At 41.9% G+C, this 16,899-nt stretch overlaps 1 protein-coding gene and 1 long non-coding RNA gene across 4 annotated transcripts in view; one reads left to right on the forward strand and one right to left on the reverse strand.

Moving 5' to 3' along the window:
• arhgef40 (Rho guanine nucleotide exchange factor (GEF) 40) overlaps positions 1–10,202 on the forward strand; it is a 49,322-nt gene extending 39,120 nt beyond the window's left edge. Inside the window, exons 24-27 of one of the 3 annotated variants that reach the window (XM_082528063.1) lie at positions 816–926; positions 3,745–3,854; positions 6,337–6,393; positions 6,572–10,202. In XM_082528063.1, the coding sequence (XP_082384189.1) occupies positions 816–926; positions 3,745–3,854; positions 6,337–6,363 (248 nt within the window). In that variant the 3' untranslated portion in view covers positions 6,364–6,393; positions 6,572–10,202. Of the gene's footprint in view, positions 1–815; positions 927–3,744; positions 3,855–6,336; positions 6,394–6,557 lie in introns of all 3 variants that reach the window. The other 2 variants (XM_082528064.1, XM_082528062.1) reach the window with 2 other exon arrangements.
• LOC309703992 overlaps positions 1–16,899 on the reverse strand; it is a 444,269-nt gene that overhangs the window by 125,168 nt on the left and 302,202 nt on the right. The gene's annotated exons all lie outside the window — the stretch shown is intronic.

The following is a 16,899-nucleotide window of genomic DNA, read 5'->3' on the forward strand; positions in this document are numbered from 1 at the left end:
TCCTCCAATGTATCTGTATTACAACAATCCTGCAAAGAAGAGGTGCCAAAGCTCCTCCACAGTGATGTGAAAGTCTCGCTGCCAGTTCACCAAGACTTGAATGCAGTTCTTGATACCAAGGGTGGAGCAACCAGTTATTAGGTTTAGAGGGCACTTACTTATAGCCGTACAGGTTTGGATAACTTTTTTCTCCTTAATCAACGAAATCATTATTAAAACTTGCATTTTTCATTTACTCTGGTTATCTTTGTCCAACTTCAAACATAGTTTGCTGCTCTGAAGACAAACGGCACTGTTGATCTCTAGGTCTCCTGTATTGATTTGGATCCTTAAACAGGACATTGTGCCAAGTTGTCAGATCATAAGCAGACTATAACACTGTTCCAATCTCCTTTCATTTTCTGGACACTTGGTTAAAGTCCTTCAGACTGAGTCATCACCTTTGTTATGTGTATAAGCTATCTGGTGGCGGATGTTTAAGTAGAAATCATGTAAAAATATCCCCTCTGGCCCAGTTTGTTGTTTTGATTTTTCCAAAAAACAAGGAAGTGTTGGCCGTGAATGAAGGCGTTCTACCTTCCTTTATCCATGAAGCCTTGCGCCTCAGCATTGCTTCCTGCCATCGGCTTAGATTGCAGTATCACGCTGAATAAGTTGCTCGGCACGTTTTTAGGCGTGGTTACCTTCTGTTCAGATGGCATTGTTCTAACAAACACAATATTCTGAGCTAATAATAAAATAAAACTGGTAATATTCTACGAGCTTGCAATATATGAGGTAAACATGAAGTTATTTTTGTGCCTTTGCTCTCACAGAGTTGTGTTTGAAGGAGTCACTGTGCATGGGAGTTTCCAGTAGGCTTCTGTTGGATGCAACAGGAACTCCAGGCTCAGAGTTGGACTCCATCTACAGTCTCAGCGACAGAAGTAAGTTTAAAAAGGAACAAACCTGTAGATGTTGAGGCGCCTTGGACTTAACAAAAAAAGGTGCATGTAGAATTGGGAATGATAATGTAATATGATCTCATGTTTTGATTTCCCGGCTGTGTTAAATCGTTGTTGTGGAAACTAAGCTTATCTCGAGCGTTAAAAAGTGAGCATGTGATCTGGCGGAGGACGTTATGTTTGAGTTAGGTGCACTCCTTAGTTTGAGGCGCGCTGTTCCACATCTCGGCTCGCAGATAAAGGAAGCTGAAACCATTTTTCAGTACAACCTGTGTCCTCGGGAATTCGCCCAGTTTTATGTGACCAGATTGGATTACTGGATTGTTCGAATTTGCTCTCCGAGCTGCAAGTGATGTGGCCCTGAGATTACAGATAGGAAAGAAAACGGGTCCTGGGTGTATCTCCCCATGTGACAAGGTAATAATATGGTACACATTTTATTTTGTTCTTATTTTCTTTCTTTCTTTTTCTTTTTTTCTTTTTTCTTTCCAATCGTGCACCCCTGGGCTTCTCTATGAATTTTTGATATTTGTCTCACACTGAGAAATTTTGAAGAGCTGTGACATGCCTGCGGAGAATATACGGCGCAGTCAAAAAGCTCAACTGTGGAAACACGTTTTACTTGTGCCATGATCAAATCCCATCACAGCCCTCGCTACTGTGTATCTGCCTTAAACTGTTTTCAAAGCAGTGACACAAACTGTCTCACTTCCATAAACAAAATGTGCAGCCTGGCGCTCGCATGGGTGCGTTATTGAAACTGCTAGGCTAGGTTCATGTAGCCAATTTGTCCTGATCACTAACTGAGCTGGGCAAAATTCCAACATTATCCTTTAATGATCTGGATTTCAAGTCATTGTGCGGCTGAGGCCTAGTAACAAAACAACAAGTTATAAATAATAATATAAGTCCCAGATTCAGTTTTTCCTTCAGGTAAAAGTTCCACTTAGAGTGTTAAAAAGTAAAGAATTTAATAAAAAACATTTTGTCATTGTACTTTTTCTACAACTGCATATTGTTTTGTTAATTGAAGGGATCCTTTACAGGGAAGAACTATTTCCAAAGGAGCCCCCTTGTAATCCTATCCCACTTTGAGAACAAGTTAAAACTACCTGCGAATTAATCAGCACTACAATAATACATCCAGTTTTCAGCAATACTGTGATATTATCATATATACTCACTGAACATTTCATTAAGTACTACACTGTTTAGTTACACATAAATATCTAATCGGCTGATCAGATGGTAGCAGCTCAATTTAGGCGAGTAGACGTGGTCAAGACAACCTGCTGAAGGTCAAAATGAGCATGAGAATGAGAAAGAAAGGTGACTGTGAACATAGCATGGTTGTTGGTGCCGCACAGGCTGCTCTGAGTGTTTTAGAAACTGCTGATTTTCCCACACAGTCATCTCTAGGGTTCACAGAAAATGGTCCAAAAAAGAGAGAATATACATTGAGCAGCAGTTCTCTGGGTGAAAGTTCTTTGTTGATGTCAAAGGTCAGAGAAGAATGGCCAGACTCCTTTGAGCTGATAGGAAGGCAGCAGTAACTCAAAAAACAAACAAACACTCATTACAATAGAGGCAGAAGAGCATCTGTGAATGCAAAACACATCAAACCTTGAAGCAGATGGGCTACAACAGTAGAAGACCACACCAGGTGCCACTCCTGTCTGTACAACAGAAGACTATAAAAATGTTGCCTGCTGTCCGAGTCTCCGTTTCTGTATTCAGATGGTAGGGTCAGAGTTTGGCTTAAACAACATGAAAGCATGTCAACGGTTCAACGCTGTGGAGCATGATTTGTCGCCACACTTTGAGCCTCTTGGTACCAACTGAGCATCATTAATACTCCACAGCCCACCTGAGTATTGTCGCTGTCCATGTCCATCCCTTTATGACAGCGTGCCATCTTCCTGCTTGTAGGGCCAATATGAACTCTCTCCACATTGAGTGTTTATTGGTCTGCAAGACTGTGTAAAAGTTACCTGGTTTAATTTCAGAAAACTTGCCGGAGAGGTAGAACACAAGCAGAGGAAGAACTCCAGTGGATTTTAATCGGTCTTTAAAAAAGCTGTTCAGTGTTTAAGCAGTAAGAGAAATTTAGAGACTCCCGAGTGCATGGAGGACAAAGCCTTAGAGACAATGGATACATATGGGGTGGTTAGTAACAGGTTCACAGCATGCTGCTGAATGAACAACGCAATCTGATACTAGTAATTGTATCACATGTCAAACTGCATTTTTCAAAAAGGGTGTAGGCACATAGTTCCATAAAACAATAAAAAATAAATAAAATCACAGTACCTAATCTAAAGTACAGTCCTTTAGATTCCAGGGCCATCATTCAGCCTCCATCAGCCGTTGTTGTCTCAGAGCCAAAGTGATTTCTCATTCATGGCCCAGTGTAATGCACATACTGCTCACCAGGTGTCTCATTGAGTGCAGCAGTTCAGAATTTCAATGCATGAATTGTCCTGTGGGACAGAACACAGCGTTAGAAATTCATTGAACAGGATGGGAAAAATGCCATCTCACTCTGACTCCTCTCTCTTTGTTTCTGGCGTTCGTGCGCTCCATCTCTTTTTTCCTTTCAGGAAAGTGTTATAACACGAGCGCCGTTAAACCGCGAACGTGCACAAGGTTAAAAACGCAGCTGTTCCATGCATGTGCATTTTACTCAAAACGCAGGAAGGCGTTATTATTTGTGCCTCCACCGGCAAAATGTGATTGTTTTAACTGTGTCTGGCACAGACCTCTGTCACACAGCCCCACTCTCTCTGCCTGTCCCCTTCAGTCCACAGTAGCTGTTCAGACACTTCTTCTGTCGGGAGTCAGAAGGAGGGGGGATCTCCAGCGTCTGGGAGGGACCCCAGGAGAAGCTCTGGATCAACAAGCTGCTCACAGGTGGGCTAAAAAAAGTATACACGTGTAACAAGCCCAAAAGATAACATGTGATCGCCGAGGTGAATAAAAGCTATTTTTATATCCTGTAATTACTCAACACTACACCAGTGTTTTAATATAGACTTGAAGTGAGAAATGTGCTTTTCTGCTCGCTGGAAACGAAAGCGTCTTTTTTGATCTTCTTAGGTTTTCTAGAGCCTTTTAGGAAGGGGAGCTTTGCTGAAAAAGTCCCTTTTTAAAAGCCCAGGCTTTAGTTTGCAGAGCTAAATATGGTTGTAGGCAACCCTTCTAAACTCCTACAAACATGACTTTGTCATTAGTATCAAGATGTTAGCCATGAACGCCCACAGAGTTCTGTTTCTCTTTGCCTTATTTCCTTTAATCTGTGGGCTACTGCCGGCTGAAGACATACAAATTACTCCAGAGCAAACATTTTTATTTCTAAGCATTTTTATAAATTATTTAGCGAAGAGCAAAGAGGTGTGTTTAAAGGACACTATAGAAGAAGAGACTGTATTTAAAAGATGAACATAGCCAGCAGATTTGCCTTCTTTCTAATGGTAAGCATGGACGACTCCTGGTAGCTGAAATAACTCTGACTGTGGAAGAACATGAGAAAATGACCCATCTTGTCATTTGTTTTATGACCTTATGTCAACATTATTCTGATGGGTTTGTGGCCTGAATGGCTAGTTTCCCGTCTTATTTAATAAACCATGATGTTCACTATCTAAATTAGTTCTAGATTATAAGATGATAAACCAGAGTATGGCTTCTTGTGATTGACAGGTCACTAAACTACTCTTTGCTTGTGACACCTGCTTTTGTTTTTTTTTTATGTTTTCTAAGTGCTTTAAAACATTAGTCTACAAACATTGATTTTGCAACAATCTTAAGCCACCTTTCATCTCTTTACTTTACTTCCCATTTTCTCGCTTATCTTGTAACTTTTAAAGTGATCTTGAAGCCGGACACTGACCTATAACTTATTCGAGCGTTTAAAAAAAAAAAAAGGCACCTAATCAGTTTTGTGTCTACACATAACAGATAAATAAGCAATGAGCCAATTTTAAATCTTTTGGGACCTTTTACTGGTGGCCTGTTACAAACAAAAATTCCAATTTCTTTAGTCGAATCTATGAAAAATGCCAGGGATATAGAATCTTTGCACCAACAAGGTGATTCCCACAGAGCTATTAGCTGAAACCCTGACATATCTCAGCTTGTTTTTGTGCAGCATGTGCTTAGAAATTTGAAGTAACTGGACAAGTCGAGGATGAAAGACAAAAAGACCTATAAACTATCTATAATAGATGAATAGTAAAGTTATTTGAGAGTCATGTGCACTAAAGACCTGACACAGCACCTGAGAGATGGGCTCAATGAAGCCTCACAGAAATGTCAAATTACACAAGAACTGGACTGATTTCCAGTCCAGTTCTTGTGTAAATGTATGAGGGGGACGCTCGATCGTGGCTTGAGGCCACATTCCAGCGAGTGGTGACAAAATAGATGGTACTTTCCTGTGTTTATAATTCCATCAGATTTTGATCTGCCATGCAATGTCATCTGAACAACATCTGACTGGCAACAGCTTCACTTTTCAGCATGACAGTGATCCCAAACACACTTCCAATACCTCGATAGTGCATCACTGTGTATTTTTCTACCAGCCATGACAGAGCCCAGACCTCAACATTACAGAAGCAGTGTGGGATTAAAGACTGACCGAGAATGAAACGAAACACAGCCAACATCTGAATAAAACCTTTGAATGTCTGCAGAACTATTCCTGAAACTATTCCTAAAGAAACGACAAGAAAGCTGCCTAAGAGTGCTCAGACTGTGCTAAAGACTAAAGGTGGTCGTACCAAATTTTGGCTTTCAAGCTCATTAGATTCCATAAACCCTTACATGCTGCATTTCCATGCACGATTACACGTTTCAGTAAATCATCGCACTTATTTCATGGTTCAAGACTTTTGCACAGCACTATGTACTTTGAATCATTTGTATGTAACATAGTGGTGATATGGTGAAGAAAGTCATTCATTCACACTGAGCTGATCTGTGTTAAAAAGGCATCCTTTAAACCAGTCAAAGCATTTCTGTATGTTTGTAAAGTGAAAACACTGCATGAATCTGGCTGTAAGCAAACAGCAATACCTGCCTGCCATCGCCATGGTAGAGTTTAAATGAATTTGCTCAGTGTGCACACACACAAACACACACACATTCTCACAATCTCCTTATCTAGCAAACAGAATATGACAGATTAGCAAACAGACAGCGCTGGGAACAGATTGACAGACAGACGGACACACGCAGCCCAAACAGATAGGGCAAACACGCAGACAGCGATATGCACATATTCGACAACAGAAGGAGGATTTGCCGCTTGCGCACGGGTGCACGCACATTTTTGGTGTGTACGCACACTTAAGCGCCGAATGTAAAAATGCGACTGTTTCTTCCTCCTCAGAGCCAGTCTCCCTCTACAGCTGTGTGACTGTCATCTCAATAAGCGTAAGTTTACTCTGTTTATCACACGTTTCTTTTTTTTCTGCACTCTGCCACTTTACATGCGCTGCTCATGTCGCTGCATTCCCACGCTGATCGCATTTATTTTAGTCATTCTTTATTCTGGGGATTTCTGCATGTGTCACTATTAATATTTTCTTCTCTTTCTGTCGCTTCAACCAGAAACTGGACCTCAGATTTTTTTTTTTTTTTTGAAGTTTTTAAACATCTCAGTTCCACCTCTGGGCGAGCCAAACTGGACTTTGAAGAGGAAGAAGACAAAATGAGAGAGAGAGAGCCCTCCTCATCCCCCCCCCATCACCCTTTTGAACTTCTCCCACATGCTTTCTCTCCTTCCCCTTTCCCCGTCCGTCTCTTTAAAATAAATAAAGTGCCAGCAGATTAAGCGGCGCAGCACAGCACTGCTTTTCTCCACTTTTAAAACCTCCCAGCTCTGATATGACCCCCCACCAAAGAAAATCTGCATCCAAAAAGGATCAAAACTGTCCTGTTTAAATCATGACAAGCACCAGCGGGACTCTCTGCGCTCCGCCATTTTGGATCTGCCAGTCTCAGTTGCTGGCAGAGTCATTGACACCAAAGGCACTTCAGCCACACAGTGCGGCCATTGTCTGCCCCACGACTCCCCACTAGGCCAAACCACTTGGTCTGAACCACTGACTGCCTCGGCTGGCTGACTGTACGCATCACATGCTCCAGCATCTGATAATAAACGGGAAGTAATATGCAGGGCGTAAATCCACCGTTGGATTGCAGATTTAGAATGTGTTATGTTCTTTATCATTTTCATAACGCAGAATGGAGTACTGTACGCTTTTTTTCGTTTTCCCTACCTGTGTAAAAATGCGTGGCATAGCCTAGGTGCGATTGCATCTATGTAAATTAAGCAAGGGTGGTGTGAGCATATACACACGCTCACATTCACACACACAACACACAATGTCCCTCAACACATGCAGTCACTCTTATTGTTACAAGACAGTGGAGCACTGTTCACATTCTCATGCCCGCACACTCACTGTGACCAGTTTCGAGCCTGGTACAGTGACCACATCAACGACAGGCAAGGTTACATTTGAAACGCATGCCGTGAGCTTTGCCTTGATGAAGACCAGGAAGGATTTACAGCATCATATCAGACTGTTATACATTGTGTTAGAGTGTTTCATTTAAGCTAACGTGTTGTTTTTCTTTATTAACAGTGGCCACAATTTAAAGGCAAAATGGTATTTAGTCTTCTTTAAAGTGTAACTTACATCAGCAACATATTGGTGCCTTAAAAATGTTCTTCGGAGTACTGAAGAACATTGCTGTGTAAAATGCCATATTCTATATGCCAAAGGTATAAAATGGGTGACTGTGCAATGATGATTTCTGTACATTTAGTACGGGCATTCCTCATTGGAATGCTGTCTCCATAAAATGGAGAAAGGTGGGTCTGTTTGTTGTGCTAATTTGTGGTTTTACTGCTTTTATTCTTGTGGCTAAAAGACATGAACTACATCTAATTCTTTTCAGAGAATTAATTAAATCTAATCTCTTAGCTTCTTGCTTAAAGGAAGACATTTTCCTAAAATATCCCAAAACTATTATTTTCATGTTTCTCTCCCCCCCCCCCCCCCCCCCCCCCCGGTAGAAAATTACAGTTTGGAAAGTCTAGTTCAGATTGGTTGACATGGGATTCCTCAGAACTGTATTTATGTTCCCAGGGTCCTATGTTTGGCAATTCTATACTCTTTTAACGCACATCAATCCTCCTGTTGTGTTTGGGTTAGACCCACATCATATTAAGCGAATTTGGGATCCTATTATAAGCTGGGGAACAAAGGACTCTGGGAACATGGTATGACCCTGATTTCGTTATCCTGAATTTTAAAGGTATGTTGTCTGTATACAGAAATGAGAAATGGAAGGAAAGCTAGACTCAATACAGATACCTAAAATGCTGACAGTGCAGCTAAAGCTTTTTTTTTTTTTTTTTTTTTTTAAATATACGTTCATGCATTTTTCTAAAGAATTCTTAAATCTGGAAGTCATAGTTCCAAAATCATGGTTTTCATATACTTCTGAGGGGGAATGTGGAAGTTTTAAAGAAGACATGGTGTTTTTTCTTGCTAATGCTGTTAAAATATGATAAAAAAAATATTGCTTTATTTGATTTTGTCTTATAACACTTACTGATAATGACTGTCAGGTGATTACTTTAGCATAAAGATTGGAAACAAAGTAGCTAGCATAGTTTTGTCAGCAGGCTTAGGCTAATGTCCGCTAACCTACTGCTAGTTTGTATTCAGTAGGAATCTTCCAGGCAACTACTTTACAAGTTCTTTAAATGAAAGAAAATAGAAACTAGTCGACTAGCATAAAAGACAGAAAACCTCAGAAATAATTTAAAACTCTTTACTTTAAAGTTTCATGCTAAACATTAGCCAAACAAATATTTCATTTACATCTTAGGAGATACAATAAATACTTAATCATGTTCCTCGTTAATCAAACCATGTCTTAAATGTTGCTGAAATGTGCGCTGTATATAATATTGCAAACGCACACAACGTCAGATAAGTTTGCAGAGTTTAGCTAATCCAAGCGGTGCTAGCAACAGTAGCCTTGTTTTTTCCAGGCAGGCGTTCAAATACCAGTGGCCAAATAATGGGGTCACAGTACATGCATGGCACAAAGGTTTAGGCTTCAGACTGCCAATAAACACTGTTTGAGACAGTTTTGACTACTCGGGCCTCTGTGATGTCACAGAGAGTGGATCAAATCTTAATGTGATTTTACATTGATCATTTGCTTCCTAAAAGTTGGACACAGAAGGATTCAGCTATCAGGTTAGTGTCAAAGGGCAGCTATGTCTAGTCGACTAGTTGCATAAATCCCTAATATTTAATATTGAGATTCAAGTCAATTTTCTTATCTAACTTATACCATGAACAAAACAGTTGTTGTTTTTTCTCTAGAATGTCACATTTTTCTTTGAGATATCAAACCTCAACACTAACAGAAGACAAAGATTAGACAAGCTTGCACTTCCTGTACTACTCTGTGGAGACTTGTTGTTGGTGGGCCCATACACAAAAAGTTATGTCCTCATTCTCTGAAGTTGAAATGAATTATAAGGAAATGTGCAAAAAGATGCACAAGATACACAAAACATACCATTTTATCTCATGACACGGCCCCGAAAGGTTTCAGCATTTCACTGTGTTATTCATATTTCATGACGGCAAGCATTCAGGCAGTAAAACCAATAAACATGCACTCGCCGCTTTGATTGAGTAGCATGTGTATCAGACAATACCATGCTTAAGGTACAATATGAGACCGGCAGGTAGCGAATGCCGGCAGCAACAGGAGGTCAAGCTCATGTCTGCAGACAGCAGCAGCAGCACGTTTCATATCTGCATCCAAATTCACAAATTGCAAATGGCTATTGAGCCGTTTCTGAATCAATATGTAATTTGTTGGCTCGGAGAAGTCTGTAAACTTCATAGCCTTTAGCTGTTTGGTACATTGCATTATATTGGAAGCAATGTAATGAACACCATCTTTCATTCCTACTGCAGCATAAATTGTCATATGCAGAATCTCTCACTTTTGTATGGCACTTTGTAAGGCAGTATTAATGTATAGAAACTTCTCTCTTTATTTTTTATTTTTTTGTATGAAACACTTTGCCTGATGTTTACATTTTTTGGAAGCAATGTGGATTGTTTGACATGCATGTTGTACGTACTTGATTTTTTTTTTTTTTTTAAATAAAACTGAATTAAAGTTCCCAGCCTCAACAGAGGGGGATCTGAAGAGCTGGGTGGGTGGGTGGTTTGTTGCGCTTGAACCTTTTGCAGCAGGGTGTAAACCTCAAAATGAGGCCTGTAACCTTGTAACCCCCCTCCAAAAAAAACCAAAAAATCTTGCAGTAATGAGTGCCGGGGTCTCCTGTGGAAGCCAGCTGTGCTGCTGCCTCACAAACCCCGAATGATTAGATAACTACAGTGCAGCGCCATATCAAATAGTTCCAGGGATCAAATTCTCGAAAGGAGGGGAGTGCACTTTGAGAGCATGAGTGTGTGTCCATCTGTGCATGTGAGGGACACAGAGAGAGGAATGAGAGATAAAGGCTGGGTAAAGAAGAAGGAGGAGCAGGAGGGGGGGACAGGAAGGGGCAGAACTGAGAGAGCGAGAGAAAGGGATCGACAGAAGAGAAGGACAGGAGACAGTAGGTGGGAATGATGGGAAATGAGCGAGGGCGAAGGGGCAGACAGACAGAGAGGCACAGTCAAGGGGAGAGCAGGAGCACGAGAGCGGGTGGGTGGGGGGGTAACCAGGCAGGGGGAGGGAAAAAAAGAAGTGGAAGAATAGAAAAGGGGGGCTTATAGAAAGAGGGAGACACAAAGTAGAGTTAGAACTTTTTTCCTCCTCCTCCTTCTTCTTCTTCTTTCTTTCCTAATGTAGAGAACCAAGAGCGAGGGCCGAGAGAGCTGCAGGAAGGATGAAGGAGAGAGAGTGAGCGGGGTAAAAGGGGGGATGTTGACAAAGCAGCGAGACTGTGGCGAACAAAGAGAACGTGAAGAGAATGAGTCGGGGGAAACATCAAAGGGATTTTTCAGGCCCGGTTACCGGGACAACAGACATTTGCATGCGATTAGCTTTTTACATCATATTAAGAAGGGTTAGGGTGAGGGAGGGAGGAGGGGAGAGGGTGATGGAAGTAGGAGAAGGGTGGGGGGACTATAGATCATACACACACACACACTGTATGAGATAGTGTTAGGGGGGGAAAAGGGGAAAAAAAGGACGTTGGTCATCTCACGCGGATAAACTGACTTATAGGCAGCCAGCCAAGCGTTTCTTTTGTAAATGAGAGTGCATGTTGAGGGGGGGGGCAGATACAGTAATATGCCAGCGCAGACATTTTGGCAAAGGGAGGTCAAAGCAGTCAGTTTTTTTTCTTTCTTTAAAAAATAAATTATTTCTTTTGATTTTTCTGCTCTGAGTAGAAGTTCGACACCAGTGATTTCAAGCACAGAGGAGGAAACTTTAAAACCGGACAAATGATTTCAGGTGTAACGGCCAGTTTTGGTTTTGTTATTGTTAGGATTTTCTCATGAAATTCAACCTTTCTCACCCTCACTTCTTCAGAAAACCATGTCCAAAATGGGCAAAACATGTCACGACAGTCAACAACATGTTGCATTCGTGCCAACTAAAGAGGACAAATGTGCCGTTTTTTTGGAAAATGTTTCCAGTTGGTCTCACAGATTACGCTTCTTTTTTCTTTTCTTTTTTCAACTGTTGCTGAAACATTTAGGCACTTAGGATGCAAGAGGTCTAAAATTGATACAAATTGCCCTAAAATCCTAAAACAACAACCGCATATGCGTGTGCGGGCTTTTGTGCGTTGTGTTTACCCACGCCGTCTAGACACAGGTACGCAGTGCACTGTCCATGCAAACACGTGGGCATCGTCACACATTTGTCACAAAACACTTTGTTGTTCGCACCCGTACGCCGCATACATCACTCTGCCAAAAAAACACACACCTCACACAACCTTCCCCGCAATCATAAAAGCCATTAAACATGTTTCTATGGGCACACACCCTCCGGCATTTTACACATGTAATATTATCCCACCATATCTCTCCTCCACCTCCCTCCTTCATTCCTTCCGTCCCTCCCTTCGCTCCTGTCTCTCCATCAATCCACACCCCCACCCCCTTTTCCTCTCCATCTCCATCCTTTTCTCTCTCCTTTTTTATCCATCCATCTTCCTCCCTCTTAATCTCCTCCTCTCCCTCCTTATATCTCACCCCTCCCTCCCCCCTTTTTTTCTTTTTATTCCCTCCCTCCTTTTTTTCTCTTTCTCTGTGGCCTGCTCTGCTCTCTCTCTGAGTGTGTGTGTGTGTGTGAGAGATGCTTCAGTGCCCTCAGTATTGTGGCTGCATTGTGCCAGTAGGCGTCGCCGCGACAGACGTTGTCACGGCAGCATTGTGATGGGGGGTGAGATGGTGTGTGTGTGTGTTGGGGTGAAGTGGGGGGGTGTATTACAGTATCAATACCCTGACACTGCGACAAAAAGGACAGCAGCCGTAGCCACATATCACTCCACCTCTGCACTCCTCCTCCATCACCTCCTTCTCTCCCTCCCTCCCTTCCTCCTTGTGACCCCCCCCCCCCCCCGCCACCCTTCTCCCACCTCTACCTCCTCCACCAGCCCCCAGATCAATTCCTCCTCCCCTCCTTTCAATTGATTTGCCAACATATCTCACTGAATATGTACATATTGATCCCCTCCTCCTCCATCACCTCAGCCCCATCCCTCACTCTTTTCTCTTTCTCTCCTTCTCTTGTTTTTACTCAAACATCTATCAGATTTCATCCCCACCATCTATGCGCCCCCTCCCCATCATCCCCTCCACCCTCGCCACCTTATCTCGCTCCATCTCTCTCCCCCTTTTGCTCTCTGTTTCTCTCCCTTTCCCTCTCTCTCTCACACACACACATATACTTTCCTCATCTTTCATTTCATCTCCCCTATTCTTTACCTCTCTCTCCTTCTCTGTGCCATCTCTTCTGCCCACCCCCCACCTCCCCTCCTCACTCTTCTTTCCATTGCACCTCCCTCCTCATCTCCCTCCCTACGGCTGTTTCTCTTTTTTTTGGTTTTGTTTTGTTTTTGTATGTGTGTGTGTGTGTGTGTGTGTGTGCATCTCTGTCTCACTCACTCTCTGCATATTAATTGGTGTATTTCTGCTGCGGCGGAGAAAACAATCAAAGCGTCAGGGGCGGGTGATGATGCCATTGTGGCAGCCGCAAACACATACACATATGTAGTGTGCATACACACACACAAACACAAACAGAGAAAAAAGGGGGAGACGAGCACACACTCATACACACACATGCATACATGCACGCGCAAGGCCAAAATGCACGGAGTACAGTTGTGGGGACATCAGCAGATGGAGCTTATATGCACTTGTATACACATATATAACCTGCTGACGTGCAAAACATGCTCATGCACACGCTCGTATACACAAAGTGATTTACTATGTGCACACACTGAGGCAGGCATGCACGGCACATATGCCACAGACTTTAGTCAGTCACTCTCAGATACACAATAGCGGGCTTACAATGGCTGATCCAGGAGATATGTTCTGCGTCAGCAAAGACATTTGAATTTCCCAGCCAACATTTACCTTCAGAGCACAACACGTTTAAAATGTTAAAACCAAGGACTGGAGCTGAGAAACATTCACACTTGTGATTTCTTCTGCACGTCATGCGGAAAAGTAGGAACAGAGGTTACGCCTAAATGCTTTTTATACTACAGCTCTTGTTTGCTGAAAAGAAAGAATATGAACGCACCTGAAATGTAAAGAGAAATACTTCCCAAAGTGGCTTTTTTGTTAATGTCATATATTTTGAATTTCACTCTGGAACTCTCTTTGAGAGCTCGCGGATGAGGCACGTGGGCTTTGTCACTCCGCATGCACCCTGGCCCACATACTGTAGATTTGACTGGCTTATTTGTTGTTGTTGTTGTTGTTGTTGTCATTTGCCCTTTAACTGTTCACTCTCTAAGCCACGGTGCAGCTTGCAAGTGAACATGAGAGCACACTGCAGAAAGAAAACAAAAAAACAAAGTCTGTGTTTAACTCAGCATTTGGGAGCTTAAAATGCAGACCCAGCCGGAGCAGATAAAGCTGAGGGCAAAGATCTCCTGAAAATATTTGAGCTAAATCAAGACCTGTCAAATAACTTCTTATTTCCAGCCAAGCAATAATAGGATCTTACTTTCAGTGCAAGTTGATATAGCTCTAAAACTGATGGCATACAGTGGCTGAAAGTGTAATGAATATATACATATATATATATATATATATAAGCATAGATTCCAGAGACTGCAACTAATTTAAAACCGGCCATTTGTGATAAACCCACCAAGAAACAAAGAAGCGGTCTTACTTTTAAAGTCCCCTCGATTCCAAATGATGTCTTGCTTTTTTGTTGCTTCCCTTTGATGTTTGACTGTGTGGAATGATGTCGAGCTTTGTGCACAGTATGACACATTTATCTGCTGAAGGGGAAAAAGTTTCTCTTTGCTTCAGTTCAGTTCAACACAAACAGGATTTGGTGACATCACAAGAATGGAAACCGAATGCAGCTTACAGTGCTGTGATGTTTAGACCGGAAACCTCCAGTAAAGATACACTGCATATGTCGTCCTGTGAAGTAGGAGACGTGCTTTGTTCAGCAGATGATGAGCTGTAAATCATCTTTAACTGCTGTTTCTTTATATTCAAAGACTGAAACACAAGGGTTTCAAAGTTATGAATAAACAGTCTCAAGGGTTTAAATTCATGTGGTTGTTCGTGGTGGTTGGTTGTAGGTTGTGAAGGTGTAGCTGCTGTATGTGTACAACCTAACTTTATAAGGGAACAGAATGCCAAAAATGCCTGTCTTCCTGGCTTATTTTGGAGGTTGTGTGCCAGCTAGCAGCACTTACTATTTCAGTCTCAGTGGAATGGCAGCACCATGCTTTAAATCAGGGGTTTTTAAACGTGTGCAAATATTCAGTGTTTGTATTTTTTCTGCTTAGTAACCCAGCTTTATTTGATAATGTTAAGTAGGTTTAAGACAGAGAAAAGTTAAAACCTAAAGAGAAAGCTCCTTTGGTCACAGTCAGTGCAACTACTTTGCAGTGTGACATAATGTAGCAGCACCGGATGAATGAAATGTACAGAAGGGCATTCTTTTGGAGTTGTTAGGGGGCTGCATGAATTGTTAACAGAGGCCACCGCTGGCCTGCTGCACTTTGAGGACTGTGGGTTTAAATGAAGCTTGAATAAAACCCGCTTGCTCTGTATCAGCGTACATCAAGAGATCATCAGCCTTGATTCTGTTGGACAAAATGAAAAGCTGTGCATAGTTGTGCTCGTTCTTTAAATGTTTCAAAGGGATCCAAACAATTACCTTTTTGATATTCAAGTCTATTTTATTTATATAGCACCAAATCACAGCAACGGTTGCCTCCAGATTCTATTATACAGAGAAAACTACAGCAACCACATGACTGAGCAAGCGTTTTGGCGACAGTGTGAAGGAAAAACTTCCTTTTAACAGGAAGAAACCTCAGGCAGAAGCAGCCTCTGGGTGGAGCAGCCATCTGCTGCAACCGGTTGGGGATGAGGGGTCAAAAACAGGACAAAGACACGCTGTGGAAGAGAGCCAGAGATTAATAATAACTAATGATTAAATGATAGAAATTGAGCTTTAAAGAGCTCACAAAACAGCTTTCTGTGTCTCCAGTGGTGACCCTACACTCCTACAAAGTCATAAAGGTCAGTGTTGTAGGCTGAAGTAAATAAAAAACCTAATTAAATAAATCTGTGTGAGTTTCTTTTGTTGTGTTTAACCACTTCTTTGTCTTGAGTTATTTATTCTAGTATGTAATCGGTTCTGTTTAGCCCCTTTTCCATTAGTACCTACTAAGATCGATTCACCACAACTCGACTCGGATCGACTGGTTTTCCATTACAATAGAGTACCACCTAATGTGCTTGGTCATCGTCATAGCAACACGGCCAAGCGTGTGACAAAGGTGAATGTCAAAGTGAAGGCATGTCTGCTGCTTGGTCTGTGGCTTTTCGTTGACTCTGGGACCAGGGGGTTGATTTTTATAGCCATTTCCCTTGTTGTCTAGTTTCAAAAATGACAGTTTTGATTTTCGTGAATGGGGTGCTCGCATGGCTCATCGAGTGACGCCACTGACCAGGCAATCGGTGGCATGGAGTCTGACGACGTCATTTTTTACTACCTGCTTGGATCACTTGGAACCACGGTCGAGCAGGTACTATTTTAGTACCTGGTACGGAGTACTATGGCCTAATGGAAAACCCTCAAAACTGTGGCAAGTCGATTTGACTAGGTACTAATGAAAAAGGCTTTTGCTTGTCAGTAGTCTGGAATCCACTGTTTTCAGGATATCGTGTTTAAATTTTGTGTGATGGCGGATATGAAAGTCAAGGTCAAAATCACACAAAATGCTCTTGTTGCTAATGTAGCTACCATAAGCTCAGTGTCAATGTCACTGTTCCCTTAAGACCTCACAGACAACAACACCGGGAATTATTATACAGGACATATCTTTAATCTAAAGAACTGAGTACACAAGTTTGTATTAATTTGGGATTTTCTGTAATATACACAGGGTCAAAAGTCTCAAAACTCACTGAAATCTTTTACTAAGGGGTTCTGAATGCTCTAGAATCTCTTTTAACCTGACTAGGCCAAGGGATGTTAACTTCTTGTTAGTGATCATGATTTACTTCAACTGGTAGTTTCTCCTTGCAGGATAAAACAGATTTGTTTGATAGCATTCTTTGCACTGACCAATACTTAGAATAATGGGAAAGTCGAAGGAATCCAGTGAAGATCTAGGTAGAAGAACTGTAGATTTACATGAGTCTGGAAGCTCTCTTTGAGCCAT

Source organism: Aulonocara stuartgranti (assembly GCF_965226115.1).
Source record: "Aulonocara stuartgranti genome assembly, chromosome: 3".
Classification (NCBI taxonomy): domain Eukaryota; kingdom Metazoa; phylum Chordata; class Actinopteri; order Cichliformes; family Cichlidae; genus Aulonocara; species Aulonocara stuartgranti.